Source organism: Calonectris borealis, chromosome 1 (genome assembly GCF_964195595.1).
Source record: "Calonectris borealis chromosome 1, bCalBor7.hap1.2, whole genome shotgun sequence".
Lineage (NCBI taxonomy): Eukaryota > Metazoa > Chordata > Aves > Procellariiformes > Procellariidae > Calonectris > Calonectris borealis.
The window spans coordinates 78,751,462-78,774,341 of NC_134312.1; the positions used below are offsets into that span (position 1 = coordinate 78,751,462).

At 40.1% G+C, this 22,880-nt stretch overlaps 1 protein-coding gene across 6 annotated transcripts; it reads left to right on the top strand.

The window, feature by feature from the left end:
• The first annotated feature begins 4,577 nt into the window (after positions 1–4,577).
• Positions 4,578–22,095, top strand: NUP50 (nucleoporin 50). Of its 6 annotated transcripts, XM_075161944.1 has the most exons (10): positions 4,578–4,907; positions 5,502–5,612; positions 6,366–6,488; positions 7,893–7,971; positions 9,090–9,173; positions 11,386–11,581; positions 12,879–13,541; positions 14,564–14,639; positions 15,715–15,833; positions 17,963–22,095. In XM_075161944.1, exons 4-10 carry the CDS (start codon positions 7,903–7,905, stop codon positions 18,163–18,165), a joined length of 1,410 nt encoding a protein of 469 aa, XP_075018045.1. In that variant the 5' UTR covers positions 4,578–4,907; positions 5,502–5,612; positions 6,366–6,488; positions 7,893–7,902; the 3' UTR covers positions 18,166–22,095. The 6 variants fall into 6 exon arrangements, with proteins under 6 accessions (XP_075018045.1, XP_075018057.1, XP_075018038.1 ...); XM_075161956.1 differs by lacking the exon at positions 6,366–6,488; XM_075161948.1 differs by lacking the exon at positions 4,578–4,907 and having other exon boundaries at positions 5,493–5,612.
• The last annotated feature ends 785 nt before the right edge of the window (positions 22,096–22,880 follow it).

Here is a 22,880-nt window from a genome sequence, read left to right on the forward strand (position 1 = left end):
TGACTGATTTACAGGAATAGAAAAATACATATTTAAACAACTCTGCCAAAATATCAGCTCTTCTTTTCCCAGTTTACTTCAGCTCCAATTTATGCTCCTGTCTTTAAAACATACAAGTTCCATAAGACTAACTTCAACCTGTAGCATAACTCATTATGAGAAAATGGCATCCTATATAGAGCCATATTAACTGTGTTAAAAAGCTGCCCTAAAGAGCATGCAAGGAGGAGAATATTCCTCTTGCGAATACTCTTATGCGTATTTATTATGCAGACATGAATAGTTTCTCTGTCTGGATTCCAATGTGCTGGGTGCTGTAAAAAACTAAGAAAAATAGTGTCTACCCTAAAAACTTTGTAATCTAACCTGATAATGTATCTATCAATTTAAGAAGCACTGTGAACGTCACTGTGAAACTGCACGTGTAAATAAGCTGTACAGGTCCCCAGCACAGAGAACACAGAGTACAGTATTTTGACAGTGTGCTGGAAGAAAATTAACAGAAAACCAGAAGCAAATAGGGAGACAATACAGCAATAAAGCTACTGTTTGCATAAATCACATGGGGCTTGTCCTTAGAAATTCATTATGAAAACGCTGTATGTTCCCATCCATTTCTTCATCAGTATGTCCTTTCTGAAACAGAAGTTGAAACATTTTTGTGTAAGTTTGTTCATTTTAAGATTTGCATAGGCATTTTGCTTCTGACAGTTATTTTGTCACACGTTTTGGTTTGCAATCAGATTGGCCTGGAGGTGTACCTGTGTATCTTCACAGTACCTTGAAATTGCTCAAAGTACACCTTAACTGAATACAATAAAAGGATAATGCTGGACAAGACCTCCAGAAATTATACAAAACGTAACTGAAAGACACTTGTCATTAACCTGTAACTAAAAGTTCTAATGATGAATATCTAGCGATTTTTCCTTGGTAGCCTGTAACAATACTTAATTGTTCTTACAGAATTTCTTATGTCAACTTCTACTTTCCCTGCCTATAAATAAAGTCAATTACTACTTACTCATCCCTTCAACTGACATAAAGGAGGTTTTATTATTTTTCTAACAACCTGCTACATATTGGAGGACAAATCATCCTTTACTCCCCAAATCTTCACTTTTCTTCACCGAACAGACAATTATTTTGACTTTGCTTCATCGGTCATCCGTTCTTCACGGTTATCATCTTTTACAATCACATGTGGATATTTTGCATCCGTCTGAAAGCTTAGTGCCCAAATCTGGACAAAGTATTTCACCTGAGGGCTTGTAATTATTTGACTCTACTCATTAGTCAACTTCCAAGCCTTACTTCCTCTTAGAACATTGTAAAACAGTGCTTGTGGTCTGCTATAAACCCCCAGGCCTCCCCAACCTGCTTCTGTTGTACCAGTTATTCCACACTTCGCATTTGTGGAGCGTCTGTTCCTTTTATTTCAGAGGTGATACACTTTTCATTTTCTTTCTGGAATTTATGAAGTTATGTGCTTATTCTTAAAACTTTTTTCAGTTGCATCAGCTAAGTCACTGCCTTCCACCAGGAAGGATTTCCACTGGCCAACTGCACTTCATCTGAACAACTTATTTCTAAGTGTTCAACACCGACTGACTGCAGTATTTCACCAAGTTGAATCTCTGTTTTTATATTACAGGATGGCATAAAAGATCATCCCATTCTACCGTGACTCTCATAAAGACCTCAAGAAAATGCCTTCTGAAACTTTCTTTTTAACTAAACCCCTTTAAACCGTGTTTTACAGCATTCTCTTTTTAGTCACTTCTATGTTTGTCTTTGAAACCCAACCAAGAATGGGGCTCCTCTGTGTGGCAGGCACTGCTCAAACACAGAATACTAACCCTACAGAGCTTTGCAAGCAGTGTGAAATGTGAAATGGGGTATAAAACAAAGGAATAGCAAAAAAGCATAATGGTTGCATGTGGGGGGAGAGAACAAGACCATCAGGGAAAAAAAAAGTCAATAGTGACTATACGGGGGGCATGGCACAGGAAAAGGTAAAGGGACAGGAGCTGAAGGAAACTGAGCTGAAGATAATATGAACGAAGCAATGGGGAAAAAATGTGACCCAGCGAAGACAGGACAGATGAAGTCTAGTTAAAACTGCAGAATTCTCTGAATGCCTGAGGCTCTTTGCTTTCGTATTTCTGCAGCCATGCCTGCCTGCTGGAGCCTGCAGACATACAACTTTGCTTCACTGACCACTTTATCGTCTCTTTCTGCACAGTTGCATTCTCAGCATTTTTGGGCACAGATAACCCAAAATATCTGGTAAATAGTACAGACCTCACCCACAGGCACCCTTGTTTTGCATTACACTGAGCCTCGACACAGCTACTAGGAAGGACAATTAAAAAGTGTATATTCTTTGGGAAGGACGAGAATTGGCCATCTGATCCAGAATTCATCGGGAGAACATGGAACGTTTCTGCATTTTTATGCAAGTCCTGTTCGATTAGGTTATCTACTCATTGTTGTACTGCTATCTGCCTGGCCTTGAAGAACTAACCTCTGTGCAGAGCATAAGGATCCTGGGAGGGGTACAAACACACCAGCCATTAACAGCTCCCTGCACCGCAGAGGTCAGACAGTGGCTGAATACAAGAGTAGTTACAGCCAGAATGAAAGGAATTCTTACCACATTTCAGAGGGACCGAGTGGAAAGCAAGCAGGAGATACTAACACCAAGTCAGTCTTTAAAAATTCCAGAGGAAAAGCAGCTCACTAGGTAGGAACTCAAGACAGCTTGCCTACAGAAGGAAGCAACTTTGAGATTTTGGGGCTAAACATGCCAAACAACACGAAATTCAGGGAGAAACTTCCATGGCTTATAAAGAAAAGTCCAGGAACACGGATCTGAAAAACTAAATTTTCTGGTGTGATCAGACAATAGGGTCACGGTGTTTGTTAGTTACAAAGCCTTGTTAGCGTTGTTTGTGCTAACAGAAGCAAAGAGCAATTATTTTAGAAATCATCTTTAAAGACTGCGTCTCTTACTGCAGCTATGAAGGGGCAAATTAAAATGCACCCAAACTCTGGGAAAGGATAACCTTAAAGTCTTAGGAGCCTGCAGGAGAGCAAGTACAGGTGAGATATTTAGCACAGGTAATACACATAGTTCAGGGATTTTATTTTTTAAGCGAAAAAGTAGAACTTTTCAAAAGGGCTACCAGATAGACAATGCAAGAAAAGGCTAAAAGAGAATGTTGTTTGCGTTCCTCTATTAAAGGGAATATTAAAAACACATGGAGTCACTGATGAGATCTAAACATAAATGGGATCTGAATCAGCTGAGTGCCAGTTAAAAAAGAAAAAAAATTTACTGGCACAGTCCTATTTTTGACAGTAAGTGATACTTAGGAAACATTTAATTTTAAATTCAAGGCATTAACGCTGGTTTATGCCGTCATTATGCAGTGAGACATTTTAAAATAGTGTCCCTGAAATCCCAGGAGGGCAAGTTAAATGGGTTTTCCAAATTGTTACCTGAAAATCGTTCAAAATATTTGTACATTCTGTAAGGAAGAAAAACATGCGGTGAAAAGACATTGTTTGAAGGTTAAAACTAGGTAACACAACTGGGGAGTAGGTCTATGCCTCAGGAGTCTTAAGGTCCCAGATGTGATAAGTATCAGTGCCTCTTATCTACTACTGAAGTTTTCCTGTTTTTCCCGCCATTTAATGAATTTATATGCTTTAGAAGAGCAAGTTCTCTATAAAAACTGATTTCTTACCTTTTCTTTTTAAAAAAAGATTTAGGTCAAGGTGTTTCAGCCTGCAAGCGTAGCACCCTGTCTTAGCTGTAAGCTAGCACCTAGACAAGACATGAGATCTGCAGCTCTTAGGTTTACTCCGATTGCCTTCATTTTTACTGTTACTCTTTCAAGGCAGTACACGATCGCGGTACGTGATGCAAAAACTGTTAGGAGTCAGTTTTCAACCTGTAACTACAGCAGCGGACGTTACCTCCTCTCCAGTCGCTTCACACTAGCGCTAATCTCACGTACTATTATACCGCAGGGAGAAATGGCCACGAGCGAGGCAGCAAGCGAGCAAAGGCTTTATAGGTCAGTCAGGCACGGTGCCTGGCAAACAATCGCTTCTCCCGCCGTAAGCCAGGCCGGAGCCAGCCCTGCCCCGTGAGTCAGCGGCAGCTGCGCCCGGCCGGGCAAAGGCGGTGGGTACAGCTAGCGCAGGCTGCGCCCTGCCACCCGGCCACGTGTGGCGTAGACTCCCCTCCACCACTGTACGCAGCCTAATTTCGGGCCGTGAAGCACCGCACCCCACAGCCGCCCCCACGGCTGCCCCGCCTCACGCGGGCCGCGCCGGAAGGGGGAAGGGGAGAGGAGGCGCCGGCCACGTGACGAAAATTCGAACAGCCGGCGCGAGACCCATACTTTCCGCAGGGAGCATGCGCGGCCCAGCCGGCCGTTGGCAAGACGGGCCCGCCTATTGGGCTGCGGCAGCCACGTGATCCACGCCCCAGCGGCCGGCTGCGGGGCTGCCGCCGGCTCCGCCCCTTGCTTCCCCCCCCTCCCCCGCCGCGCCGGCCGCGGGAGGAGGGGGGCGCATGCGCGGTGGCGCCGGCGGCGGGGCCGGCGGCGGACGGTCCCTCTCTGTTTTAAAACAATTTCTTCCCCGTCTTTCAGGAGGGACAAAATGGCGGCGGCCTGACAGCGGGTTAAACGACACCGGCTAGCCGCGGAGGCAGAGGGGGCGGAGGGCCCGGCCGTGGGATGGTGAGCGGGCTCCGGGCCCGGGCAGCCTGTGACCAGACTCCGCCTCCTGCCCGCCGCAGCCGCAGCCTCGGCCCCGCAGCCCAGCACTGCGGGGGAGAGCCGCCCGCCCGGATCCGCCGCCCCGCGACCGCGAGGGGACGCCCCGTGGGGGTAAGTACCGGCTCTCTCCTCCCGTCTCAGCTCCCCCGCCGCCGTTCCCGGGGTCGCCCGCTCCGGTGCCTTTGAGGTGTGCGGGGGGGACGGGACACGCCGTGGGGGAGGGCTGAGGCAGGCAGTCGGCCCAGGTACGGTGCTGCGGGCGGGCGGGCGTGCCGGCCTCCCCGGGGGGAAGATTGTCGCCCTTCCCGGCGAGTTGGTGCCTCCCCCGGGGCGCCTGGCCGTGTGTGCGTCTCATGGCGGGCGGGTGGTTCCCCACGCGGGCCGGCCGCGGGCGTCGCCTTCCCTCAAGAAAGCGCGTGGAGATCAAACGGGGGTGAGGAGAAGGGATGATCTGGCTGCAAATGTCACCCGCGGGCCTCGAACAGGAGAGCTGCGAGCCAGAGGGATGCCGAGTGTGTGTGTGGGAGGGTTCACCCTTGGAGCCTCCCGGCTCCGTGGGGCCTGGTTCGCGGTGCGGGGGGGACGATGGCATTTTGGCGAGCTGCACCGGGCTGGGGGTGGGGGGGGAGGCAGAAATACATCCAGTTGCTTTAAAAGCGCGGAGCTCCCCTGTCATGTGCGTGGGGTGGGCGGGAGGAACTTCAGGTGTTACAGGGGACTGCAGCTAGGCCTTTGGAAAGGAAGCGAGCAGGACTTTCTATGTTAAACCGAAAGAGCCTACGCCGAAACCGAAGATCTTCTCAGGAAAGGAGAAAGGTGGGTCAGCTGCCAGGCGGCAGGCTGGCTTCCGCCGCCTCTGCGCACCCTTGCACGCCGCAGCCGGTTCCTGCTCCGTAACACAGCTCGGGACTGAAAAGTGTCTGCGGCTCTAGGTGCGCGTCGCCGCACCCCGCGTCTTAAGCCTTGCAAGTATGATGAGATACCAGCGACTTCTTTTGCTGCCTGGTGTTAGGTTGGGTGCTCCAATAGTGCAAGTTTTGTAGCCTTATGGTAGATAGGTGATATTGTGGAATGCAAATGTTAAAAGTGAGTCTTGTTCTCAAAATGCTGCATTAAGTAGGGCAGCTGTAGTTACTAGGTGGATTTTAGTAGTTCAACAAAACATCTATCTCATGGTTTTTTTAAATGAAAAGAGCTGTTCCTCAAAATACTCCCATCTCAACCTGTTCAGACCATTTGCTACAAAAACTTCTTGAAGGTTGTGAATGTCAGGTAGAGGTGGTTTTGTGTTGCTTCTTGTTTCACAGGTTAGAGAACGTGTCTAGAATTCTCTTGCTCCTGTCTTCGTGTATCTTAGATTCTGTTGTCTGCTCCTGTTTTTAGTATTGATGTAGAGAAACCGTGTAAACGCAGATGGGTGCAAAGAACCTGGAGCCAAGGCCAACAGGTTTACCCCTCTTCTATTAGTGGACAACAGGCTTTCTAGTTAATGTCGTGCTTGTCATGCTTCAGTGGCTGGGTTAAGAGTGGTAATTTGATCTTCCGTGGAATCCGATGGTGTAATTCTAGGTCTTACCAGCCTTTGAGCTCTGGCTGCAGCCAAACAGATGCAATCTTGTCTTCCTCTAGTTGCAAGTGTCTGTATACCCTTGTGGGAGACTGGACTGGGGAGCCAATACGACTTTATAAAAGGTTTGTTTGTTTGTTTTCCAATGGGTTAGATTTAAATAGTTCCCCAATCTGCAGAGAATCAAGCAGGGCTTGGCAGGACCTCTACTTTCAGGATGGTGTGGATTAGGGCGTTTTAAAGTGTTTACACAAAACAATCTTTTGTCACTGTACTTCCAAAAGATCCTAATAACTTGACCTTATTTGTGAAGTGTGTTAGACCAAAATTCATGGCTTTGACGTGTGATCTCTGTAAAACTGCTGTGCAGCTGGATTTACTGTTCTGTTTAAAAATATTTCATCAGCTAAACAAGATGTTCTGTAACCATGTATTATCATTTTCGGCTCTGAAATTCGACTATCTCTGGAATTTTTTTTTTTTTATCTGGACAGGTCTTAATCACAAACCCTAAGAGTGTTTTTTGAAGAGTTTTAATTTTTGTGCTCGCTTGGGACTTAAAGTGCTACAAAACTACATCTTTTCTTTGAAAAGTTTTCATATTTGGTGTCAGATATGATCATAGTTAGTAAACAACCTTTTTTTCGTATAAAATTTCAGTAATGTGATTGCTTGCCATGTCTTTCAGATACAAAATGTCACAGCTGGATTCATTCTTTGTTTTTGTACACAGCTGATAAGTTGTACTTTACTAAAATGGAAATCAGAAGTTAGAACTATTAGAGACACTCCTTCTCCAAAGTTGATTCTTCTTTACATTGCAGAGATAACTAGCAAAATGATGATTGGCTGCTTACAGTAATTGCTCTAAAATCCATGATACGCTTTATGTGTCCTTTTGAGGAAAAATAATCCCATTTATTTGTAATAGAATTTTTGAAACTTCTAATTAGTAATATTCTACTGATCCTGGTTTTTGTACAAGAGCATTGTCTTCATTCTTACCCAAGCTTTCTGTCCAGTTGCTTCAGTAGGTCCTCATCGGTATTTATTTTAGATGCTATAAGCAACTTACTTTTCTCTTGCTGCTTACATGGGTATCCTAAGGCAAGATGGAGTGGAATATGGAATGTTTTAACCAGATCTTTTCTCCATATTTCTGGTTTTTTGCAGCCCTTCAGAGTAAGTGGTGACCAGGTATATGGGTTGTGGGACTGAAAGGGATTTCTCTAGCCAGCATTGCTGCTGTAAAAAAAACTTATCCCATAATAGAACTACATGTTTCTATTGTTGCTTAAATTTAAGATCAAATATGGCTTATCGCCATAACTTTAATCTCAAGTGCTGTTGATTGTTGTTGCCACACAGTTGTTAGAAACAACTGTTTTCAACTGTCCTTCCTATTTTTACGTACTTCTATATGAATTCTGATTCCCATTATTTGTTCTAAGTAATACAAATTGAAGATCACTGTTGCTTAGAATTTAATTTCTGTTCAATTGATTCTATGCATTTCTCCCCTCCCACAGGTGTGGAAAAATGGCAAAGAGAATTGCAGAGAAGGAACTGACTGACAGAAACTGGGATCAGGAGGATGAAGCTGAGGAGGTAAGATACACATTAGATTCCCCCCACCCCCCAACCTTGCAGGTAGTAGGCTAGTTATTTACATACGCTATTTATCTTGTGAGTGAAATCTTGTGAGTAAAACTGGTTAAAAGTGTGGCAATTAAAGATAATTTTATATAAAGGATTTTTTTTTATAAAGCTTCCAATATATGTAGACCATATGGCAAAGCAGCTTTTAACAGTTAAAATGACATCAGCAGCTCAGGGGAAAGGAACTTTACATTTCTAAAGGGAACCCTAAGCTTGTTAAAATGCATAATGCTTTTGAACTCTTCAAATGTGTGATGGGTATTTATTGAGTTCACAAGAAAAGTGGTTTTGATTTCTTGAGATGAATTTCCTTCATGTCTCATGTCTTTTTTTTTTTTAAAGGTCAGTAATAGTTAATTTCAGAAATATGTTAATTTAGAGTGCTTAGCTGAATGTCCCTACACAGCCAGAAGAATTAAGCAAACAGTCAAATGATACATTTCATCTGATTGTAAAAAGAGATTTTCATGTTTAGTGTCTCATGCTTACTTATGGCTCATGTATTGTCTCGAAACAAACTGTGCTAGCTTCTGTGTACTAAAAGTATTAAATGTTTAGGCCTATAAAATGTGAGAAAGAAAACTGACAGTACTCTTCCAGAAATTTGAATGTAAGAAAACTTAATTTCCTCATTTATTATAGGGTAGTAATTAGTTATTAGCTGTCTTTGCTAATACTTGAACTACAGCAGACTGCAGGAGACTTGACTTACAGCATACATCTCAATATACCTTCTCCAAACTGAAGATTGTTTGTAACAGGGCAATAAAAAAAAATGTTATTTGAATTATTTGTCGTAATAAAATTGAGATTGCACGAAGGGACATGTAATGCAGAACAAGAAAGACAGCGTTTTGAAAGTATCAACTAATTGTCCAAGTAGCTGCCAAGCTAATCACAGCACTGTTTCCTGGTTTGTTTTTTTTTTTTTTTTTACTCCTTCTCTTATTTATTAGAGAGGAGTGTTACAGTTGTGTTCAAAAGCTGATCTCAGCCATCTCTTGAGAATATGATAACTTTATGCATTCCGAGAATTTCACTAATGATTCCATAACTACTTCTTAAAGGTGGGAACATTCTCAGTAGCTAGTGAAGAAGTCCTGAAGAACAGAGCTATTAAAAAAGCAAAGCGCCGAAATGTTGGATCAGAGGTAATGCAATCGCTGAGCATTAGTGTTGTAGTTTGACTCAGTTGCAAAATATGACATCTGTGCTCAGGTTTTTACTTATTTGAGCTTGTAATAATACTGTATAAAGCTATCATTTAGAAGGTATATGCAACTAGTCAGCTCATACATGCAAATTAATTTTTGCTTACTGTTCCATAGCAAGAATAAGGCTAGAACGAAAAATGGGTAATACTAGTATTGAGTGGGTCAAGAGAGATGTGTATTTTTGAAGTATAAATGCAGAGTGTTTCAGACACACTGTCTTCTACCGATGGGTACAATAGCATTTGAACTGCTCTAGTTTCATTCTTTGCAGAGATGGAAGCCTGGAAATCAGAAGTTATTAGTTACTCATACTGGAGGACTGGGGGATGTCTCGGGCAGATGCTAAATAAGGAAAAGCCAAAATATTAAGCTGATCTGAGAATGAAAAAGATGTCTTTTGTTAAGAATGCTGCTACTTTTTTTTTTTCACTATGAAGAGCTTTAGTGCCACCTACTCTTTGCAGTAACAAATTGAAAATTGAAAGGAAGTTGGCCTTTGTTACAGATTTAGTCCCTGTGGAAGCATTAACCCAGTCCGACCAAACTGTAGTCCTTTCAAAAATCCCTGATAGGTGCTTTGTTGTACATATCTTTCTATGAAACATTCTTTCAACAGGGCATGCGCCATGTTAGAAATAGGACAGAAACTTTACCTATCACTCGAATTGCTTTTGGATTGAATGGGACTAGGCACAATTAGGGGCTAGATAGTTTTCTCCTGTGCTTTTGATTTTCCTTCTGCTGTCCAAACAATGTAAATGAGGAAGCTGTCCTATCCCACTTTGGCCGATAGTAGTTTTAACCACAAATGTGGTAGAGAATGCAGTTAATTAAAGGATTGTACCAGGAAGAGCTGATGCAAGAAATAAACCACAACTGGAACAGGAGAGATTCAGGGGTAGATGGAATGGGAAAAACAGAACTGGCTGAGAAAGGGGACCAGGTGATTGCAGAAGAAATATTCAGGAGGCTGGGAGTCAGCTGTTAGAGATCGAAGCTGGAAGAAGAGCTAGGATAGAAGGCTGGGCAAAGTCTAAACAGCAGAAGAGGTGGCAGAACAGCTGAGGTTACATAAGAAACCTGTGAAATATTTACAAAAAGGTAAATTTGAAATTTTTTGTTGTTCCTAAATGGAGCAAGCAGAATGCTGCAAAGAAAAAGACTGCAGTTTAACTTGAATGTCCAGATAGAGAGGCAGGTAGGACTGATCAAAGAGAGACAGACTAAAAATAGCTACCTAAAAATGAGAAACAAAGGACTGAACTGAAAAACGTAAAGCACAAAGGGAAACAAAAAGAGCCCATACCCACAAGGCCAGATACTGGAATAGAATCTAAAATTGGTAAGTTTTGCTATTTCTTCAGTGGCAAAAGCAGATGAAACTCAGAAGCAATTCTCCTTTTCCTCTGATGGTGTTCCAGAGACATTGAAAGTGCACTTCCAGTAATAAGTGCTCATTACCTCAAAAGATGTTATATGTAGTACCTAAAAGTGGCAGTGCCTATTTGCATGTTAATCACACTATATCTTTTAAAAACATGTAAGAAACTATGCCATAAAATAATATGGTTGTAAAGATAGTGTTAAGAACTAGGTAATGAAAAGGGTACAGAAAGCATAAATATTATGTTATCAAGTACGGTCCATCTTTGCTTCTCCCATTAGTCACATTGGAATATTTTGAGTAAATCACTTAAATGTTACGTAGGTGACTACAGAGTATGCTGTTTTGATGAGTGCCTTGAAGTGCTGGATTCTAACCGCGGTTGTAAATGCTAAAAGTTGCTGAAAATAAGCCCACAATTATATATTACTATGTAATTATTTAAAGAAAACAAGATGCTATGAATGTCTAAATAGGTAGTCAAACACATCTGCTGCTCTGAACAACTTTTATGTATCCACTTCCTAGATCTAGTTTATTTTCGTACTGAACATCTGAGTCCTTTAAAAGTAGTAGCTATATGTGTCATAAGGAAGCTATTAACTTTGTTTACATAGCTGACTTAGAATAATGCACGAAATGACACGCTGAACCAGGGTAAAGTAAGTGAAATATTAAGCGGGGATAGGATTTTTGTGGAGAAGATGTATGTAACTGGTTGTCTCTTCCCCCCCCCCCCCCCCCCCTTTTTTTTTCTCTCCTCAGTCTGAAAGTGGAGGAGCTTTTAAAGGGTTTAAAGGCTTTATATTGCCTTCTGGAAAAGGAGGAGGTGGCTTCAGCGGATTTGGTAATGGTGCAGGAATAAAGCCTTTAGAAGGGCTGTCTAATGGAAGCAGTAGTGTCTCTAGCACTCCTTCTTTCAGCAGTTTAAAGACCACCTCTGAAACACAATCAGCATTTGGTAAGTTATAAATAAGCATCAACAAATTCAGCCATAAAATCAAACAACCCTGTAGTTCTGTTTTAAGGTTTTGAGACTTTATTCGTCTTTGTAAGATTTCTTAAAAAGATTTTAGACTGCTGGAGGGACAAGTTATCAAATGCATGCAGTTTTAAGAGGTGGAAACTAAATTTGTGTTTAGTCTAATACTGGAGGTAGAAGCTTTATAGGCACAAATAGAAATGGAAGACATTGGCATAAGACACTCTCCAAATAGTATAAAACAGCTGATAACATGTTCCAGTTAAGTAATTGTCCCAATTACCTGAATTTAATTAAAAAAAAAATAAAACACGCTAATGGAAAATGGACGTTTAGTAGGACTGCAGTTTCTTTGTGGTTTTGTTTTGTTGGTTTTGTTTGTTTGGTTGGTTTTTTGTTGTTTTTTTTTTTAAGGTCTTGTTTCTGTATTTTTTGCAGTTCTTGGTAAATATATGCTGCATATCTAAAGTCTTAACCTTTTTTCCCTGTACATCTTACATTGCAAACAGTCTTACTAGAATTTTATATTTTACCATTTATACCTACATTTTAAGACACTTGAAATATTTTGTCAAATCTAAGTCTAGTCTCATGCTTTGGTAGTTCCTGGAGAATATTAGTTCTATCCCTTTGTGTTGGAGATGCAAAAGCATTAACCATGCCACAGTGTTTTAGAGTCAGCATGCCACAGAAATGAAATGGTGGAGTTTGAAGTTTAGACTAACTTAGGTTTCAGTTAGCTTAACTAAATTAGGAGAAACTTAAATATTTTATGAGGATTTTCTTAATTTGCTTATTATGGTTTTTATATGGAAACCATTCAAAAACATGCAAAAATAGGGGCTGCTGTGTTCAGAGTTTTTTAAAGCACAAGTAGCAAGAGGTAACTGAATATTTTGTTTTAATAGCTGTTACAGCTTGGTAAAGCTTGAATGAAGATTTTGGGGGTCTTGGTGAAATACGAAACTTTTTTTTTTTTTAATGTTATTCTGTAAGATTTCTTTGGATTTTTTTTTTATACAACTGCATGCTCCATCTACTTTGTCTATCCCTGAGCTAACTTGTCTAAACTTAGCGAGCTTAGGTCTGTTTCACAGCAGTGTCTGTTTACTTGTAGCACAGTATCTGGTACATGGTGTTGTGATAAAAGACAAGACACCTAACTGAGCAAGAATGAGTGATTTGATAATTATTGAGAACATTTAGTTTAGGTTTTTATGAGAACTGTGCTTTCTGGAGAAAAAAAATGTTCTAAACCATGTTTTTCTTCTAATAGGATCCACAATGTCAAATGGTCCTACTACTACTGCGTTTACTGAGAAAAAGGCTGCAAGCCCAAAAGTTAATGGTGGCAGTCAACCGTCCTCATCTGGCTATGCTCAGAGTAAAGTTTGTAGCTCTAGTGTTTACCACAAACAGTTAGCAGCTTTAAACTGTTCTGTGCGTGACTGGATAGTTAAGCATGTAAACACAAACCCTCTATGTGACCTGACACCCATCTTTAGAGACTATGAGAAGTATTTAGCAAATATTGAACAGCAACACGGAAGCAGTAGTGATAGTGGCTCTGAAAACGAAAGCAACAAGACACCTGGCTCTCAGTCTGTTTCTACATTTGGGAATTCAAAGCTACAGCAAGGATCAACTTTTTTGTTTAACAACAACAAAACTGAGGATACCTCGGACAAAAAACCTGAAGCTGCATCCGAAAAAAAAGACCCATCGTTAGGAGCTACATCAACTGTCTCATTTAATTTTGGCAAGAGTGTCGACAGTTCTGTTTTGGGTTCCCTTGGCTCAGGAACGCCTAGTAGTTTCTCGTTTTCTCCTGGGAATTCAGGTTTGTTTGGAAAAGATGCAAACCAGGCTAAGTCTGTCACTGCAGCATCCACCAATGTATTGGAAGCTCAGACAGAAAGTGGCAGTAGCGATGATAAAGGTAAATTCTCTTTAAAACGATGATTTTAATGGTAAGCTGTGAATGTATGTGACTTAGTATTATTTCATCTTTGCAGTATTCTTAAGTTGAACTAGATCATAATTGTTCTTGAATTTGAAAGTGCAAAACTGTACCACTAATTTGGAACTATGTCAGTCTCACATACTGTTTAAGTATAACTAAAAGTGTATGGTTATCAAAACCTATGTATTTGTCAGATTTATACTTTCTGTCAGATTTATACTTTCCGTAATAGAATATAATTCTTTAGCTGAATACAAGACTTGCAACCATGAAATTTAAAGCAACTAGTATGTTCATCTTTGAGCCTGCGGGACGTTTCAATCCTGCTGCTTTTCCCGATAGGTTTATCAAGAGATCCCTCAGTAAAATGCATAAGATATGGAACAATTTCGTACATCTTTCCTACAAGACTGTAAGGCCAATAAAGTTGCATACTACCTGACAGTTTTACTCTGCTATTTAGCTAAGCTGGGTAGAGTAAGCTGATAGAAATCCTAGCAGTTGAGGGACTGGAAAGGCATAATCCTGCCACTGTCTCTTGGCTGTCATTCCTGCAACTGATTACCTGTCCCCCAAATTAAACTTGGCTGTTGGAAGTATTTATTATGCTTTACTTGGACCCATTTGTGGAGACTATTCTTTGAAACGTTATAACTGTTTTCCCCTGACAGAAGGTTTTGACTTGTTTAAGTTTGACTTGTTAAGCTTGGCATTTTTTGGTTTTGATTGCTTGGTGGGGGTTGAGTATTTTCCTCCCATTTAAATTGAAAAAGAGCGTAATGTTGCTGAGGGGTGTGGCTGAATGAAAAGAAAATAAGACTTTTTGTCTGTAGCTGAAGCTGCTTCAGAGCAGCTAAAATACCTTTAAATCATGACAGGCCACACATTTGACCTATATGTCAAATATAGCATGCGTAAACTAGTTCTAATACAATGCCAAAAATACCTTCCAGATGACATGCTTACAACATTAATGTATTAAAACTTTTTATTTGAAGGAGAAGAGGAGGAAGAAGAGCCACCAAAAGTCATTGTTAATGAAATAAAAGAGGATGATGCTTTCTACTCAAAGAAGTAAGTGACTTTAACTTGGGATAGTGAATAGAATTATAACTTTGAGAATAAAATTCATACCTACATGCTGCTATTCTTTACCACTGCAGTGCATAATTAATGATGTTCTTGACTTCCTAGTTAATAAAGCTTGTTAGGAAGCCATGTAAAATATGAAGTTCTGCTTGCAAAAAGTTAATTACAGACAAAAATGTGTAAGATCTTACTAAAATTCTTGTGTATCTTGGACACAGCACTGTGATCAGGTTTTTTTACAAATGAAGATGATGTTTTTGCCTTCACCAGGTTTTGTAAGTTTAAATTGTAGGGCTTGTATCACAGAAATAACGTACTGTACTTCTGAAAAATCGGTCAAGTGCTCAGCTATTTGCGTAGCCTAAAATAAGAGTCTTCAGTTGGAAAATGCTGATTGTTGTATGAAGGAGTGAACAAGTTGTACTTTTAAGTTCAAAGTGAGACTACCTCTACTAGAAGCAGTTTTTCAAAGCGTGTTCAGTAGTCCAAGTAATTGCATGTCTGCTTAACACTTAGCACACAATTTGTCCTTCTATGAAGAGTCATTTGCTTTATCTGAGAGAAGGTACATGCTAATTTATGAAGAATGGCATTAGGTTTATTAAAGCTTCACTTTAAAATGTTTTTAAATTTTACATAAAAGTCCTATTATAACCTCAGAATGACACAACAAATTCTTATGTTTTTGTAATCAGTGTTTTTTAACAGTAGCTTACAGTTATTACTCCTTATAGACCCCGAGTACAGGTTGCTGTGTGTTTTACTTTTCCCTGAAAGTAATACGTTTGTCATTTCCATACTGAAAGAATTAATTAATTCTTTCTCTTTCTGAACTGGAAGTACTATCTGTTAGCACATGAAACAAGGTCAAGAAGAATAAAGATTTATGCTACTCACAGCATGTTAACTCCTGATTATTGTTAAATTGTTGACTTACTGTGAGTCAGATGTATACGTATATGTATGTGTGTGTATTTGGGAGATATCTTTGTATTTAATCTCTACATATCTGCACAAACAAGTTGTGGGTTTTTGTGTTTGGTTCCCGCCCCTCCCCCAGGTGCAAACTGTTCTACAAAAAGGATAATGAATTTAAAGAAAAAGGTGTAGGAACATTACACTTAAAACCAGCAGGAAATGAAAAAACTCAACTCTTGGTCCGAGCGGATACCAATTTAGGTAAGTAAATTTCTTCTAGTAGCAAGTCTTGATGTGAAATTCCCTGCTAAACATTAGGATTTTTTTTGTTACACAGCATAACAGACATGATTAGTGAAAACCTTTCCACTTTTTTTTTAATGATTTCAAGTATTGAACAAGCAAGTGTGCCTCTAAGGAGTACTACAAAATAGTGCACATGAAGCAGTGCAAGGAAGTAAAAGGTTATGGTGTGTGTTGGGGTATGCCTCCCCCCTTCCCCTTTTTAATAGCTTTTCTCCATCCCTGACTTGAGTGGCTTTGAAGTGTGGCTTAAGATCCACAATGATATACATGTATCAGGTGTGATGAATGAAGGGGAACAAATTTTGTGGTAAAATGCAGGCCAACTGTCATTGTCTGCAATTCATCCTGAATATGTAAATAGTTGACCACGTGGGCAGACATCCATTCACTTCGGGGTAATGGGGAGCGTTATGTAGATCAAGTGTGCAGGATTTTGCTATATGCATTGCTCTTAAAATGCATGCTGAAGTCCAACTGTTGAACTGTGTTTTAGCTAACTTCAGTTGGATCACAAATGGTAGGTGGACTCTACAGAATTAGAGTAACCTGTGGTGTGATAGTTCCTCAGAATATCTTTTGAGATGAACATTAACACATACAGCTAATTAAAGAAAAAAAACCCCATCAACCATTTCTTTGCTTTTAGAAGATAGGGGGACTTGATGTATTAAAGTTTTCAAGGTGCAACGTTCTGGGTGAAGAGTGTTTACACATTCAAACTGTGCGAATCTATTTTGCACTTGACAACTTCCATAAAATAGAATAAATATTATGCTTATAGAAGACCTGAGGACTAAAGCCATGCTGCACTGTAGGCTATTGGTAAATCTCACCTCGCTTTCAGTTTATAATGCAACTCTAGCAAATCTATATGAAGCCTCTACAGGCCCATTAGGGGCAGTTTTCAAATACCTAGTGAGATTGGGACTCTTGTGTTAGTCACGTCTAAATCCTAAACTTCTTTCCGTAGAGACAAGGTTTGCCAGATAAAGGGCAGTTCTTAGCCGTTAAACTGAAGGCAGATGTATGGCAGAGTTGTCAATGCTTTCAGCATTTCCTTGGGGCTTTGAATGTGTGGAATAGAGCAGATGAAAACTTGATTTCTCCAAGTTACCTACTCTTTAACACAAGTCTTGATTTTCACTCAGCTGATGCTAATTTTCATGATGTTGATTTACATTCCCTCTACCTTCATCTGAGGTGATGTATTAGGATATCTTTGCTTTTTCTTCAGCTCATACACTAAGACTTTTCAGCTTGGTGTTTCTAGAAGCTGCTGCAGTCATAGTGATGCACACTTTCCTTTTTGCTATCTTCACACAGTGCTATAATCCTTTCCTAAAATCTCACTGTGTTGAAAAACTGAACTGGAAAGGAAGGCGAAGACTGACTTTTCCCTAAATACTACTACCGTGTTCTGAACTATTTACCAGGTTTACAAAACGTGTGCATCTTCCGTGGAAGCAGATCTGAGTTTGTTTGCAACTGTTTTAATAGACCACTAATACTGAAGCTGTCAAACTCACTACATAATTTAACGAGCTGACATAGAGCTGTTACTAGTAACCCGATGGTAGACTATATCAGATGTGTTGTACGATTTGAGGAAACAAAGTACTTACTCTACCATAGTTTGTCCAATTTTAGATTAACGTGTCTGTCTGTGTGTTAAAGCTAACTTTTTGCTTCTGCTTATGAACTGTGCTTGATGGTCAGAATAAGTAACTTAATAAGCATAAACTAAGCACTGTGACTCGAGTCCTCGGTTGCTGCTTCTCCCTTGTCCTCTTCCCTTTTTCCTGCGTGTCCCTGCTATAATTTGATATTCTTCAGACTCCTCCCTTTAAAAAAGGAGGACAGAGTATTTTCAGAGATTTCCTCATTCCTAATGAGGAAAGAAGTCTGTGAGAACAGTGGCCATGAGCAGATGCTTAGGGAAGAATAAGACAAGTATATATGACATTTGTGAATTGCCTTCCTTCCAAACACAAACTTAAATCCCTATTTAGAAAGTATACTAACATCTGTATTGCAGTAAAAGCTGAAAAATTGCTAATTGTAATTTTTTTCCTCCTCATACGCAGGAAACATACTGTTGAATGTTCTAATTCCACCCAAGATGCCATGCACGAGAACGGGAAAAAACAATGTTCTTATAGTTTGTGTTCCTAATCCACCGATTGATGAGAAGAATCCAGCTGTTCCGGTCACGATGTTAATAAGGGTGAAAACAAGTGAGGATGCAGATGAGTTGCACAAAATCTTACTGGAGAAAAAGGAGGCTTAAATAAGTTGCAGTCAGTGATCTGAGGAATTATTGCCAAACTGCTGCTGCTCTTTTTTTTCTTCCATAACTTCACTTGAACACTTAACTCTTTACTCTGATATTAAGAACTGTTATAGGAATTCTGGAAAAATTCTGTGAGGAAAAGCTAAACTAGCTAATAAAAGCTTTAATAGAACACAAGTGTTGGACTGTGCTCCCTCATTTTTCAATATCTAAACGCAGGACCTCTTCTGGATAAAGCACATTGATTTAAATTAAAGCATATGTTTTTAACACCGGTCAATTTGGCTGAATGGACTGAAATCAGAGTACAAAAATATGGTACCAGAGCTTCCTCACAGACTGCGGTGCAATGCAACAACCTCCTGTTTTGAGAAGGGAGGATGTTGAAGTTTAACTGTTGAAACTGTTTCTAGACTCCAGATTTTTAATTTTAATTGGTCTGTCATATTCTGGTGAGACTAATTTTTCAAACTGTCAGTGACAACAATGTACCCCAACAACGATACTGTATATTGTACTGTGTTTTAACTCTTACAGGCTCGTGTGCTTTTGGGACTCGGGGACTGCATCTCCAGATATTTAAAAGAAAATTTGCTTGCGTAGTCTTGACAGTAGTGTTTCTTAGAGAAGAACTGTCGGTTCTGTTCTTACTGTAGCAACAAGCTAATGATGTGCAATAGTACAAGCAGACAACTGGAAGACTGTTTATCTTGGACCACAACCACAGCCGGCAGTCGCTGACTTCTGACAAGTCAGAAGCAAAGGGTTGCACTTCCATTATGGTCCCTCAGAGGTATTCTTCCCTAGGCCCTTGGGCTAAGACTGAAACCCAGCAGAGGCAGAGTTGTAAATGTTGTACTTGTCTTGCTACTAGTACTTTTCTGAAGATAGCTCTTTTCACAAACAAATTTCAGGATTTTTATAGATCTTTATATTGCCTCCGGCCATTACCAAGAATACACGCGTAAATGTGTGTGTGTCAATAATTATTTTTCCTGTGTGCTAAAACTACAGCGCTTTACTGCATTACATTACGTAAAGCAGTAGTTTGCAGCTTTAGGACGAGCTTTCTGTCGCAAAAGTAGGGAGCACTGGGTTAATCTATAACTTAGTTTTCAGCTGTGTTAAAATTAACCACGTGGCAATAATTTGTGGATCAGAACATCGTTCTGTTCTCAGTTTCCATCTCAACTTTATCAGTCCTTGTTTGGTTATTTAATCCTTTTCTTCTTCAAATCTTGTTTGCTGAAAACTCCTTCCCTAATAATTGTTTTTCTGCTTCACTTCCAGCTCTGGAAACTATCCAAGAGCTAGGTCTTAATATTAAACTTGAACTGCTCTCTGATCTGTCGCACTGACCAGCTCTGGGGAGATGGAAGAAACATGCCAACCTGTCTCTGGCTAATGCAGCACAGAGGAATAAATCCCAGTCTCTTAAAAAAAAAAAAAAAAAAAAAGCAGCATGATGCAGTTCTCGCAGAGGACCTGGAAATCCACAACAGTGGCATCCTATGGGTGGGGAAGAAGTAGGAGCACCATTTGATTAGATGCAGCACATCTTACCTGCTCCTCTCTGCGGGGGGACAAACGGCTGCCTTTAGTCCTTGTTCACTGCACAATTCAGGTCATGGCCTTTTTTCCCCCTCTCAACTAAAAGGAGGAAAAACTGTATAGGATCTATAGCCCTCTTGACGAAAGTTCAAAAACAAAGGCCTTTGCTCACATTTCAGCTACACTGAGGAATTGCATTTTTAACATTCAAATGTCAAGGAAGCTTAGATTATTTGAAATAAACTGGTGCCTTTTTTTTTTTTTGCAGCTGGCTCAGTACTTAACCGTTAAAAGTAAGTGACATTACTTTCCTCAAAATAATGTGCTTTTTTTAAAAAAAAAAAAAAAAAGTCTTGCTGATACCTAAACTGAAGGCCAAAAGCTGAAGGCTTGCATGTTAATTGTGTATGAATGAGGAGCAGAACATTGCCTGAAAGTTTATTACAGGATCAGGTTTCATGTCCAAGGGCTCAGTTAATTTTGCATTTGTCGTTCGACTGTAGTGTCTTAAACATGTCTCCATGCAGAAAGGTTTCTAGACGAGAGCGCTGGATGCGGTAAGCGGATTTGTTACGCATCCCACTTCAAGAGCAACTCTGTACAGGTTGTATCAGTGGTCTTGGGTTTGTGTTTGTTTACTTCCGAAAGCTCATGGGTATGTAACTGTTCCTTCATCCATTGAAACGTGGACCAATTAACTTACGTGAGAGACAAACTGAACTTCCTTACGTGTGTCCTTACGATTTGCCTCCGAAGCGAGGCAGTCTTGAGGTTTTGCACGCACTTATTCGGCCCAGTTCTAAAGCGGGCAAACTGAGTATCGGCTAGTGCGTCTCTGTTGTTTTCAAGGGCGGACATTCTGAAGGTGAGCACAGAGTGTAAGGAAAAATAAGTAGAAGAATAAAAAATTGTGTTCGAAAAATTAAACCTTACAATATCCATAGTAGCAAGTAATATCTTCTACTAGCTGTGGGAAAGACTAATTGAGATGAGACACCTTAATTCTTTAGCAACTTAAGTATTTATCAGTAAAGCTAGGGGAAGGTATATAATTGGAATCTCGTATTAATTAGAATGTCAAATACATGCATAAACATACAATTTTAAACATTTTACACAGGGAAAGTTGACACTAAAAGAACAGGGAAGAATTTTACTGCAAATTAGAGATTTTAATCAACATCATTCATAGTGACCCTGCAATTATCCGGACTATGAAGCAGGAAAATTAAGTCATGCGCTTTTCACTTGGTGTTCAGTTATAAAGCACAACCCTTCTCCAGTACTGTTATAAAAACAAATTTTTGATGATGCTTCAGTCTCTAGTTAAGAAATACTAAAATACATAAATACTGTAGAAGGCCAGAGATTACTACTTAGAAAAAAAGGCCTAAAAATGAGTTAAAAGAAAAAGTTAGTGGAGAGCATAGAAAGCAACATACTAATGCCTTCATAACAAAGTGGCACATGCTATATAAGGAAGGGATTTTGATCAGATTTCCAACTCAGTGAGGCATTCCTGTATCTTGGTCAATACTTAATATATTTAACAGCTGGATATCAGATACCTGATGTTAAAGATGCAAGTTTCCTCCCTAATTTGAGATAATGCCTTCACTATTTCAGCTGTACATAGGTGTTGGAGTGTCTTATGGATCATGCGTTCTTCCTTCTGCTGTAATTTCGAAGTGTCAGCTGCTTAGAAATCTTTCCTTTCCCTCTCACCTCCCCAAAATAGAAAATCAAGATCTCTGCTGCTTTTAATTATCAGAATCATCTGTAAGGGAGATTATTACAGCTGGTTTGAATTTTAAAATAAAATATTAAATTGCTATATGCAGGGGTTTTTTTGTTATGTACTTAAAATTATCCATTTGGGAGCACAACAGTGTGTGCCTATAATCCCTTTCGGTTGATGGATGTTAAAGTTTAAATTAAATTTACACTTCAAATGAACATGTTGTAGAACATAAACCACTTAGGAGGTACGCTTTACTACTCAGAACTTCAGTTCAGCTCCCTTTGCAGCACTGTAACGTTTAAAATGTCCTTAAAAGACTTTCTTTCTGATGCCTTAACTTATTTGCATTTGCTAAAATTTTGTAGCTGGTGCCTGTGTGCAGAAATTAACTGACATTAAACAATTTAAAGTGGCATGAGCTAGTATAAATCCAATGAAAATGCTGAATGTGACAATTTGTTAACTGTTAATAGATTTCAAACTGCTCTGAATTTTACAGTGGATACTTAAGTTTCACATAACTTGTCATGTAACAATGTTTTCATTAGTTCTAATACATTGAGGAAGTGTACAAAAATCCATGGAAAATGTGAATAAATGGATGGGAGATAAGTGTCTCGTGTGTATCACTTTCACTTTGAGTGTATAACACTGTATTAATAAAACGAATTTTACAGTTACCTGCCTAGAGCATCCTGCGCACGGCCTTGCTGCTGCTAAAAGGAGCGATGTCCTACCCTGCCCCTTCCTCAAGCCGGCTTTGAAACCTGTCACATGGCAAAGAGCCAGTTCAGCAAAAGTCTGTCTTCTTGCAAGGTCAGTGAGCTGAATCAGCTCAGGGAGGAGCTAGGGCTGCCTTTTACTGGAAAGAGAAAAGCTAGTTCAGACGTGCTAAGAGAATGACTGTAGAGATCGACCTGTAAAAATCCCTCCGCGTGAATATTCAAAAGATTTAAGAGCAAAAGTAATCAGTGTTTGCGTGATGACGTATGTAGAACTTAAGTTATTTTTTAGATCTAGCCTAAAAGCGCTGCCCTAAAGCCAGGCCACAAAGTGATTCTTCTCTTCATTGGTTTGTGACAGTTTGGCAAATAGCGGAAGGGGGGGGGGGGGGAATAAAATCAAGACAGACTTATGACAGGTGTAGATCATCTTTCCAATGCACCATGAACTGCTGAAACCATGAGAGTGCTTGTCATCCGGCTGTACTTTGTGCTGTTAGCCACTGCCACGCTGTTTAGCCCTACCTTAATTCTGTTTGTAGTTCTGGAGCTACCCACTTTATGCCCACAAATGGGAGCTACTTCTTGCATGAGGATACAATTAATTATCTCAACATCCCCCCATCATAACCCCCCCCAATCACAATGACTGAGAAAACCAAGAGCCTATGTTCCATTTTTAAAGATGCAGTTGCTAT

What these genes read in the sequence shown, in the direction of transcription:
- NUP50 (XM_075161930.1), top strand. Translation starts at nt 6,286, where the DNA reads ATGTCGTGCTTGTCATGCTTCAGTGGCTGGGTTAAGAGTGGTAATTTG. An exon ending in GCCGAAATGTTGGATCAGAG is followed by an intron (nt 9,174 to 11,385) that starts GTAATGCAATCG and finishes TTCTCTCCTCAG; the next exon opens with TCTGAAAGTGGAGGAGCTTT. An exon ending in GATGCTTTCTACTCAAAGAA is followed by an intron (nt 14,640 to 15,714) that starts GTAAGTGACTTT and finishes CCCCTCCCCCAG; the next exon opens with GTGCAAACTGTTCTACAAAA.